Source organism: Neophocaena asiaeorientalis, unplaced genomic scaffold, assembly GCF_003031525.2.
Source record: "Neophocaena asiaeorientalis asiaeorientalis breed wild unplaced genomic scaffold, Neophocaena_asiaeorientalis_V1.1 scaffold407, whole genome shotgun sequence".
NCBI classification, from domain to species: Eukaryota; Metazoa; Chordata; class Mammalia; order Artiodactyla; family Phocoenidae; genus Neophocaena; species Neophocaena asiaeorientalis.
The window spans coordinates 732,633-743,099 of record NW_020174060.1 but is presented as its reverse complement, the minus strand read 5'-3'; the positions used below and the strand labels follow the sequence as shown (position 1 = coordinate 743,099).

Sequence of the window (10,467 nt, the reverse complement as noted above, 5' to 3'; positions counted from 1 at the left end):
CCTCCCCGCCCCCAAGTGCAGCCCCACAGGCCGCTCCTGGCGCCCTACCCATCCTTCTTGTCTTTCTGTCCTCAGCTTCCTTCCTTCCTTCCCTCCGTCCGCTAGCTCCCTCTCTGTCTAATTCAAGGGCTTAGGGGACAGAACATCGCTTCCCAAGTCAGGCACGCGCAGGTTCAAACCCAGCTCCACCACTTCCTGTGGGAGTTTACAGACACGTTATTTAACTTCTCGGAACCTTTGTTTCCTCATCCACACAGCATGGGGAGGATAGTCTCGACTTCAGATCTACTGCAGCCAGCACCCCTCCACCAGCGGGGCCAGTGCCCGCCCCCTGCCCCTCGCAGCGCCTCCAGGCTGGGGGGCGGTGGTGGCACACGCAAGAGGCCGGGGTGCCGGCTTCTCGGGGCCCTCACCTCCAACCAGGGGCACACTCAGGAGGCCCCACCTCTTCTGGACACGGGGCAGAGTGCGCTCGGCCTCCAGCTTCTCTCTAAACTCAGTCTTCTCTGAGCAAAGACCCCCCCCCCGCCCCCGCCTCTCACTGCAGACCTGAGGACGGTTACCAGGTTTGTCCCAGGCAGCTGTGTCCCCTCCCGCCCGGCAAACTCGACTGAGATGTGGCCCTGGTGCCAGGGGGCCCCGGCGTCCCCAGCATCACCTGCCTGGCTCCAGACGCTGATGCCCCCTGTCGGCACGAGGCTACCTGTCCCCATTCTGATCTGCCAGGCGGTCCACTGGCCGCACCGCTACTAACCGCACGAGGGCAGCGTTGTGGCAACTGCGCTTGGCTGAGCTGACCCCGAAGCAAGACGCCGGGTGGCCGGCGTGTTTGGAGCCCTGAGGCCCCGGCTGGGGAGGGGTGCAGCCCCACACGCCTCCCTTCCGGGCCCCGTCGCGGCGCGCCCCACCCTCCCAGACAAACGGGGCCACGGCAGCCACACGCCCCCTCCCACCTCAGCAGCCCCCTCACCTGTTCCCCCGCCCAGCTGCGCGCTACTCCGCTCCAAGGCCATCCCGTTGGCCCGGGGGCTGGCGCCAGGGGCCGTGGCCGGCGTGGCTCGGGGCAGGCGCTTCCCTGGCACTTTGACCGTGGTCCGCAGCAGGTCAATCTCCTTGCCGTGGATGTTCTGCATGTAGTCCTAGGGCCACGTGGACAAGACAGAGGAAGACTCGTTAGGACAGGTCACTCTTAGGCAGCACCTCACCTCCGACCCTCCCAACTCCTGGGTCTCTCCCCCGTGCTGCTGGTGGGGGTGGGGGGGAGGAGGGGGACAGCCCGAGTTCTGTGGCGCACACAGCACACCTCCAAGGCTGCCCGCGTGCGGCTCGGTGCGGGGCTCAGCCGGGAGCGGGGCAGGGGCGACAGAGGGTGGAGAGCCAAGATCTGAGGCTCGGGGCTCCTTTAGGGAAGACGGCTCAGGAGGCAACGAAAAGGAGGCCAAGTACCGAATGAACCAAGATGGGATTTAGGGAGAGACGGCACGTGGTCGAGGAGAGGAACTGACAGGCTCCGCGGGATGTGGACGACTGGGTTGCCCCGGGCCCCGGGTGGCTGGTCACCAAGAACTTCAGCCCTATTTTCAGAAGCTCCCACCACCACTTGGGACTTTGAGAACTTATAAAGCCTAGAGCAGTCCCCAGTCCTTAGAATGGCACCTGACGATAAACATCTGTTGAACAGTTACAGGGAAGCCTTTGATTCTTTCCGCTGTTCTTAGGGATACTGAGACGAGTCCACGGTTCCACAGGTACCAGTGAGTATCCCAACGGCAGGAACAGTAACAACCACTGACAACATCACATCGCCCACCCAGCCACGTGCCAGGTGTCCACTGGGCCACAGCTGTATATCACGTCTACATTCCATACACCGCCTCACGGGATCGTCACGACAGCTAGGAGGACGGTGTTACGATGCCCACTTTGCGGGTGAAGAAACTGAGACTTATACAAAGGTTAACCTGCCCCAGGTCACACAATCAGCGGGTGACAGCCAGATTCAAGCCCAGGCTTTCTGGGTTCCCAAGGCTCTGCACGGAAGGCAAACTTCCTCCTCGGCCCAGGAGCCAACCCTGCCTTCAAGTCAGTACCGACAGGGCCCTGGAACTGGATGAGTGGGGAGGGACCCTGAGGGTGGGAGCCACTGGGTGCCGAGCCCCACCATCCACTTTCTTGACCTCGGCCTGGGACCGCCCCACCCCAGGGAGTGGCACCTGGAGGGGCCGGGGGGCGCGGGAGGTGGGTGACGCAGAGCACAGCCCTGCCCGCCCTTTGGCTGGCTGCCTGCCGTAAGGCCCGCCCGGCCTGGGCCCCGCTCTCCCTGCTGCTCTGATCTCTCCTTCCAGGCTGCCGACTCCTGCCTCCCTGCCCCTGGCACCAGCGAGTTCCGGGGCAGTTCCCAGCAAACGTCCTCCGTAAAATGTGGCAAAGGCTCCTTCCGGGGGCAGAAGCTGGGCCAGTGGCAGCAATTTAACTTCGGACGGAATTCCACCAATCAGACTCGGGATGGGCGCCTCTCCTCCCTCAAGAGAGCCTCTGGGATGTTCTGCACCCAGGGCGCTTCCCTGAGCATCTGGCTCGATGGCGTCTTCGTGTCCTTCCAGGCCCCAACCCTCTCACCCTACCCACTTGGAGCATCACTGCTGGTCACCCAGGTGTTCTCCTACCTTCTCAACTTTTAGCTTCAGGGAAAAGGGACAATGTCCTCTGCTCAAAAGAGCCGATGGGGAGTGCTGCCTGTTGGGAAGCAGGGCCCGGGCGGGCTGGCAAGGGGCTCAGGGGCTGCCCTCACCCTGTGAATGAGCAAGAGGACATCAAGGAGAAAGGGGCCACCTGGCCCTGAGGAGCCAAGAGAACGTGGGAGCTTCCCGTTAGGAAGAGAATTGAGAACAAGGAAACAGAGCACCCAGCACCAGCCCTGCTCCTGCACTTCTGCGTCGGGCTGGAACTCACCATGGGGCGGGTCATCAGGGGACCAGCGCGAGGGCCTGTGGCAGGACTACGGCAGGAGGGCCGTGGGGAGGCCGGGGCACCGCCGATACTAGCACGCTGGCCTCACCAGTCAAGCCCGGCTCCTGGAGGCCTGGCCAGGCCTGTACTCACTCTTTACTCTCCAAGCAGCTCTGACACCTTCACAGGCAGATGGCCCTCCAGAAAGACAGCAAGGGCACAGCAAGCCGGAGGGGAGGAGCTCCTTTCCCTGCAGCTTTGCGCTGCGTCCGTGCCCTCCTGCCACCACTTAGTCCCGCGTGAGGGACAGTGCCGGGTGCCTGGCCTCAGGCACCCCCCACTCCGAGGGGGTCTGCTTCGTGTCTCAGAAGCACAGAACAACATCACTGAGAAGTCGGTGAGGGTGGGCTCCACCCACGGGAGGACCCCCTCTCCTCCAACGACCTCTCACCCCCGCTCTGCCGAGCACTGCCAGGGCTCCGTCCCCCTGGTCCCTTCTCCAGCAAACTTGGCCCCACCCGGTGGCCGCTGGCCCTTTGGTCCTGCTCTCGGCCCAGCATCCAGCGTGTGACTCCACCCTCCTGGCCCTCCTCACTCCAGGCCCGACAGCCCGCCGACTCGGCTTCCGCACGCACCCAGGACCCCGCACACAGTCACATCTTAGCTCAGCGGCTCCAGACGACTGTCAACAGCTGGCTGGGCCGAAGGCACAGCTGCAGTCCCTTTCCTGGGGGAGGGGCTTGGGCTGCTCTAGTTCACAAGGAGGTCACAGCAGCTGCAACAGTTTTCAGGCCCCACGACGGCCCTGGGATAACCAGGCTGGGACACGGTGGGAAAAGCTGACTCCAGGCCAAGAAAAAGAGCCACACGGAGGGACTCTGTTCAGGCCCAAGGAGCCAGCAACCAACGTAAGGGGAAAGCACCGGCCCTCAGCATCTCCGACCACCTCGGACGGGCACTGGTTGCTCGGGGGGTGTGGGGAGCAGGCCAGCACCCGGCCAGCTGCAGGCCCAGGCCCAGGCCCAGAGGCGGAGCCCGGCCCCAAGGAGAGTGCGGCAGGAGCTCAAAAGGCAGCAGCAGGGACAGGGCATCCGGGGCAGAGCAGCGGCGTTTCCCTCCGTCAGCAGAACGGGGGCTCGGCAGTGGCGGTGGGAGCGGCTGCTCAGGAGAGCGGTCACCACGGCTGCCTTTATTACCCACCATCAAACAGCAATTTCTTCCCCAGCCTCCTCGCTAATTACCCAGCCAGCGTTCTCATCTCGTTTTATTACTGGAATTAACAACGAGTTCAGAGCGTGGAAAGCTATTAAGATGTGTGATTAAGCCACATTCAATTAGTTTCTACAAACAATTTAATTGATGTTGCAGATAGAATTAACAGAAGGTGATTGTGTGAATGGCTTCGCTGGCTGCAAATCGGGAGAGGCTGTGGCGGGCTCTCTGGGGCTAGGCAGGGGCTGGGCGTGAGGCTCGAGGCCTGCCCGCCAGCCCTTCCTCTGCAGCCCGGCCCATCCCGCCAGCCCCCATCGGGAGGCGGGTCCCCAGCACCACTGCCCTCGGGTCTCATGGGCAAGGCCGGGCTAGGCCAGGAGTTCCCGGACGGGCCTTCCTCTCTGGCTCCCTTGGCGCCTCCAAGGGAAGCGGGCAGTTCCGGGGACGGAGGGTCCCTGCTCACTGCTGGCAGCTGGGAAGCGTGCTCAGGCTGGAAAACACGGCAAAGAGGGGACGGAGGTGGGAGAGCTATAGCAACAGGAGGGCGGCGGCCACCAAGGATGGAAACCGAGGCGAGCGGCCTCTTTTGGGAGGGAACTCAGGCCCCCGGGGCCGCGCACGTGCTTTCACTGTCACCACGGTTTCGAATCTGATTCGCGTCTCGTGAACGAGAAGCGTCTACAGGGCAGGGAGGCCGCCATCTGCGCGTGCTGGTTGCTGGGGGCATCCAGCAGGTGGCGAGCTGGGAAAGGACGTGCACTTTGACCACGGAGCCAGAGGGCAGCCAGCGAGGGGCTGACGGATGGGGAGGCCATGCTCTCAACCTCCTCACCGTGTCCTGCGGCCCCGGGGGGTGGGGGGGCAGCAGAGGCGGCAGCCTCTTCGATTCACCTCGCAAGAAAGCAGCAACAGCCTGGAAGCGCCTGCCGCCAGACCCTGTCCCGGGCCCGACACACTAAGCCACACACGGTTCACGGGCAGCACGGCGCTGGACGGGACTCCAAGAGCGTCTGCCGCCCAGCCGTGCCGGGCGCGTGGGCTGCCGGCTGCCCCCGCCACACCCACCCAGCCACCTTACTTGCCCCAGTGGTAACTCTCCAGTGACTCGCAGGCAGCCCCGAAGGGAGGCGCTCCTGGCACTACAGAAAACTCTGGGCAACGCTCAAAGTCATGGGCCAAGTCACAGCCCAGCCACTGGCTGGGTGACTGATGATCCGGCAAACCCCACCGAGCCTCTGCTCTCCAGTTTGTTAAGCTGTGTGTAAAAACAGCAATCCCTCAGGCCTTTACCTTCCCTTCCGAAACCAAAACCGAGCACAACACCAGGCACTCTCCTCCCTGTGCCGAGACCCCGCTCCCATCCCTCTCCTCCTTCCTGGGGGGGGGCATGGGACCAGCAGGGGGCACAGGGTGCCCAGCCGGGGGCAGCGTGAAGCAGGAGAAACAGGTAAGGATGCAGCAGAGACGAGGGTGAAGGCCACTGCCACACAGGTGGGGAAACGGAGGCCTCAGACAGGCCAGCTCCCAGCCCAGCAGCCAGGAGGTGCCTGGTCAGGGCCACGTGTGTCCTCCTGGGCTGTGGGCGCTGGAAGCCAGGAGGGCCCAGACCCTCTCTGCTGGGAAACACTATGGTCCTGCTCTTTCCGGCCGGGGGCGCTGCACCCGCAGACGCTCCCCGCTCCCTAAGACACGGTGCCTCTCATCAGGGCTCTGCCAGTAGCCTCGCTGCCTCTTGTCCTGCGTGGACTCAGCAGCGGGACCAGGTCCTGGGCGAGGAGGAGGCCAGAACGGGGGAGAGGACGGTACCCAGGAGCCTTTGTGCTGAGTTCCCAAGGGCCCCTGGCCGTGGCCCCTCGTCTATAACCCTCCTCAGCCCCAGTATCATGGCACCAGCTCCCGCCCTGTGGAGTAAGAGGTCCCGAGCTGAGGGGAAGGGCCAGGTCCAGAGACACCCAGAGGGCCAGGCTGGGCTCTGGCCTCACTGGAAGGCCCAAACCAGGCCTGTGAGCTTTCTCAGCCGTCCTGGGTGGTGCTCTCAGGATGGAGCTATGGCCGAACCGTGGACCCCAGCACGCCTCAGGTCGGGGACCCCGGACACCTTGTGCAGATTCAAAGGCCGGCGAGGGACCCTCGGAGGCAGGCCTGGGGCCTCCGGGCCGGGGGTGGAGCCAGCCCACGTGCTGCGCTTCAGGGGCTTCACGGGAGAACTCATTAGCCCCACAGCAGGGTGGTGACAGAGATGGATGCTGGGGACAGCTGTGCGCTGGAGCCACGCAGTGAGGGGAGCGGAGGGAGGAAGGGTGGGGGAGCGGCCACGGGGGCCACGCTACCGTCACCGTGCCTCAGCCCCTCCCCGGGCATCGGCCACACCCTTCCAGACCCCTCTGCCCTACCAACAGTACCCCCGACACTCCTCTTCCCAAGGGGGCCTGTGCAGGCCCGCCACCCCAGCAGCCCTGGCTTAACTGCCCTTTCGCTCCACATCATCCCAGGAGCCCAGGCGTAACCCCAATGGTGCAGCTCCCAGAGACACAACTGTTGGCAACACTGCCCCCCCCCCCCAGCTTGAGCAATTCCATGTAAACGGGCCCAATCCAGCTCTTAAAACAACTAGAGTGTAGGATGCAGAACCTGACTCGCACACCAGCCTAGCCCAGAGGTGACCGTCCCCAGGGGTGAGTTTACTCCAAAGAGCTCGGCCGGGACTTCCCTGGTGGTGCAGTGGTTAAGAATCCACCTGCCAGGGCTTCCCTGGTGGCACAGTGGTTGAGAGTTCGCCTGCCGATACAGGGGACACGGGTTCGTGCCCCGGTCCAGGAGGATCCCACATGCTGTGGGGCGGCTGCGCCCGGGGGCCATGGCCGCTGGGCCTGCACGTCCGGAGCCTGTGCTCCACGGCGGGAGAGGCCACAGCAGTGAGAGGCCCGCGTACCGCCAAAAAAAAAAAAAAAAATCCACCTGCCAATGCAGGGGACACGGGTTTGAGCCCTGGTCCAGGAAGATCCCACATGCCACGGAGCAACTAAGCCCGTGCGCCACAACTACTAAGCCTGCGCTCTAGAGCCCACAAGCCACAACTACTGAGGCTACGTGCCACAACTATGGAAGCCCGCGCACCTAGAGCCCGTGCTCTGCAACCAGAGAAGCCACTGCAGTGAGAAGCCCGCGCAATGCAACCAAGAGTAGCCCCCGCTCGCTGCAACTAGAGAAAGCCCACGCGCCGCAACAAAGATCCAACGCAGCCAAAGATAAATATTAAAAAAAAAAAAAAAAGGGAAAGGGAGGGACAAGGCCCTCCCTTTAAAAAAACACAAAGGGCTCAGCCAAGACTCAGAGCTTTCGTGCAGTGTTCAGCCTGGGCCTGGGTCTCAGAGTCTGTGCAACTCCCAAGCCACCAAAGCGAGGCCCTTTCTCGAGGAAAGGTCTTTTTGAGCTAAGGTCGCTTCCCTCTGGACCTGGAGTCAGCCCTTCCACGTCCGCTTCTCATCCTCGGCGCCCAGCCTTCCCCAGGCGCAGCCCCCCGACTCACGTGCAGGCTGGGATGGTAGGTAAGCAGCCCGTTGTCACACAGGGTCACGTACTTCTTCTTCCATTCCTTGTTCAGGGACTTTCCACTGCGCTTGAGCAGGATACCCTGAGGACAGAGGCCGGATCAGAGACAGAAGCCAGGCCCGCACGTCACAGCTACGAAGAAGGTCTCAGTGTCCACAGGTCACAGCATCCCCCGCCCCCCATCCTCCCGGGTCACTGTGCTTATCTGCATGGAGAGGCCACACGGGACTAAAACCGAACCAGGGAGAGCCAGGCGGATGAACCCATCTAAGGAACTCGGCTGCCCCTGACCGTCCTCAGGAAGCAGCCTGGAACCCACCTCTCCAGTTACCATGGACACCGTCCCATGGCAGGGGGGTGTCCTCTCCCCCAGGTTGTGGAACTACGTCAGCAACGGGAGGCGGGGGTTTAGATGGCCTCCCAGCAGTGATGCTCCCACCCACCGTCTCCAGAGATGGGGTGGAACGACAGCACAGAGACCTCAGGAGGGCCCGGGCCTCCTACCCTCTGTGGCAGCCCCAAATAGAGCAGAAAAGCCCCTAACTGTCCCCAGAATGGCCCAGTCTCCCCCAAGGCAGGCAGTGGGAAGACCCAGCCATACAGCCCAGCAACCAAATCTCCCGTGTGAGCTGATAAGACACTGGGTGTGGAGGTTAGATGGGCACCAGGATGAACAAGAGCTCCCCAGGGGCAGGGATTTGGGCATGTCGTTCCTCGACACCCTCAGCACTGCGACACTCCTGGGATGCAGCAGACGCTCGGGGAACAACTGGTGGACGGGGCGGGGGAAGAGCCAGCCGAGACCGTGCGGTGTCAGAGGTGCTGCGAGACCTCACTGAGGCAGACGAGGCGTCCACCCACACCCCAGACGGCCTCTGCTGCCCTCCCCTGATGACAACCCCCGACGGTCCCTCGCCCACTGGCTTTCGCCTGGAAACAGCAGACAGCAAGGGAGAACGGCCAAGGATGGAGCTCGGGTCGGGATGGGACACGGATGTGCACAGGCGGCAGGTGCCCCAGGACCGGCATCACCCCTGTGGGGCTCCCTCCCCAAACTCGGGAGGGCTGAGAAGAGGCAGTGCTCCCTGGACATTCCTAGGCAGAACTCCTGGGGGGCAGCCCCCCCTCACAGCGGGACTGCCCAGGCTGGACGAGAGCGGGCAGCACGCCAAGTCCCAGCAGGTCGCAGAGGAGCTGCCAGAGCTCCTGTGCCGACCTCTCCTACAGGAGGGGAGGGCCGTGCCCTCAGACAAGCCGGAAATGGGGGTCAAGAGATTCACTGTGAGAGAGGGTGGGGGGTAAACCCCGGATTCCATGGCCCCCTACCCCGCTAAGGCTTCCTACTGGAAGGCTCAGCCCTAGGGGATGAGGTTAACAAACAGGGGGGCTGGGATTCCTGCCCCATCTTTCCCCACAACAGGGACTGCGGTGGCCATAACATCACAGGTGTTTCACATCCTTGCTCCCCCACTCCCTTCCCCATCCTCATCCTCCTGCCCTCAAAGACAGGTGCAGTTGCGGGAAGTCACGCCACTGGAGACAGTCCACCTAAGGACACTGCTGCTGCTATCTGGCCCCCTTTTCCCCACAAAGAGCTTCTGTAGACCAAGGGTGTGAACGGGACTTTCACCAGACGACAGGTTGGCTGGAACAGCCCAGGCCACCGCGGCCCCTGCATCGTGGTCCGTGAAGGAGCCTTGGCGACCGGCCTCTGGGCGTGGCAGCCATCCCCTCACAGGCCAGGAACGTGGAAACAGTTCAGCCGCCGCCTCTCCCCTGACTGTGGACCAGGGCCCTGAGGACTGCCGGCCAGACCCTGGAGAAGGCGGCCCAGGCCCACCTCGCTCCCCTGGGAGTGGCCGCCACGGCTGGCTCGCCTGCGCCCCATCTCACTCCCTCCTTTCCCACCTGCTCCCCAAGGGCCTCTGTTCTCAAACCTTTCACACCTGAGCCCGCCCTCCCTCCTCTGTCCCTTCCTCTTCACCAGGTTCCCTCCTGGTCAAGGGAAAGGAAAACCTGACTCCGTGCCCCGTTCTGCCACCAACTAGCTCTTAACATCAAGTAAGTCGTGTCACTGTCTGGGCCTCAGTCTCCTCGGAAGCGCGGACTCACCTACAGGGCCCGCTCCCCGCCCCCCCCAGCAGGAAATCAGGAGCCAGGATGCAGAAGAGGCCGGCGTAAGCGGGAAGCCCTTGTCTACCCAGAACTCTTCCTCCTCCGTCACCCGGGCCCCTCTCGGGAGGAGACCCCGGCGCCGCGGACGGCGGTAATGACGCTCCGACGCTGCTCTGACGCTCGTTGGCAGGGGGCGTGGGAGGAGCGCCGGGAGGGGGCCGGGGGAGGAGCGACCTCGGCCGCTGGGGCTTGACCCGCGCCCACAGGCTCAGCCCGCCTCTCACCGGCCCGGCCCCCTCTGCCCTGCCCTACCGGCGCCTCCGTCCGGGTCACAGCCCGTTCCGAGGGAGGAGAGCGAGCTCCAGGGGTTCCTGCTCCCCTCCCTGGCCGGCCGGCTGCGCACGGCGGAGCAGGAAGCAATCTGGGGCGGAATGGGAGCGGTGCGGAGGCGACAGCCCCCAGAGGACCCGTTCCCGCCGCCGCCTCCCTCCCAGCTCCGCCAGCCGGCTTAATTGCGGAGTCCGGATTGATTGGGAATGCAAATGGCAACTGAAATGCAATCTCCACTCCCAGCAGGAGCAGAGGGGGGGAGAGGAGAGGAACGGAATGGGGAGAAGAACGGGACAGGAGGACGGGAAA

General features: G+C 63.7%; 1 protein-coding gene across 3 annotated transcripts in view; it reads right to left on the bottom strand.

The window, feature by feature from the left end:
* The window catches only part of AGAP3 (ArfGAP with GTPase domain, ankyrin repeat and PH domain 3), a 51,946-nt gene that overhangs the window by 7,595 nt on the left and 33,884 nt on the right, over positions 1-10,467 (bottom strand). For all 3 annotated transcript variants that reach the window (XM_024754510.1, XM_024754511.1, XM_024754512.1), the window contains exons 10-11: positions 7,691-7,795; positions 971-1,139 (exon numbers count right to left, since the gene is read on the bottom strand). In XM_024754510.1, coding sequence (XP_024610278.1) covers positions 971-1,139; positions 7,691-7,795 — 274 coding nt within the window. The remainder of the gene's footprint in view (positions 1-970; positions 1,140-7,690; positions 7,796-10,467) is intronic.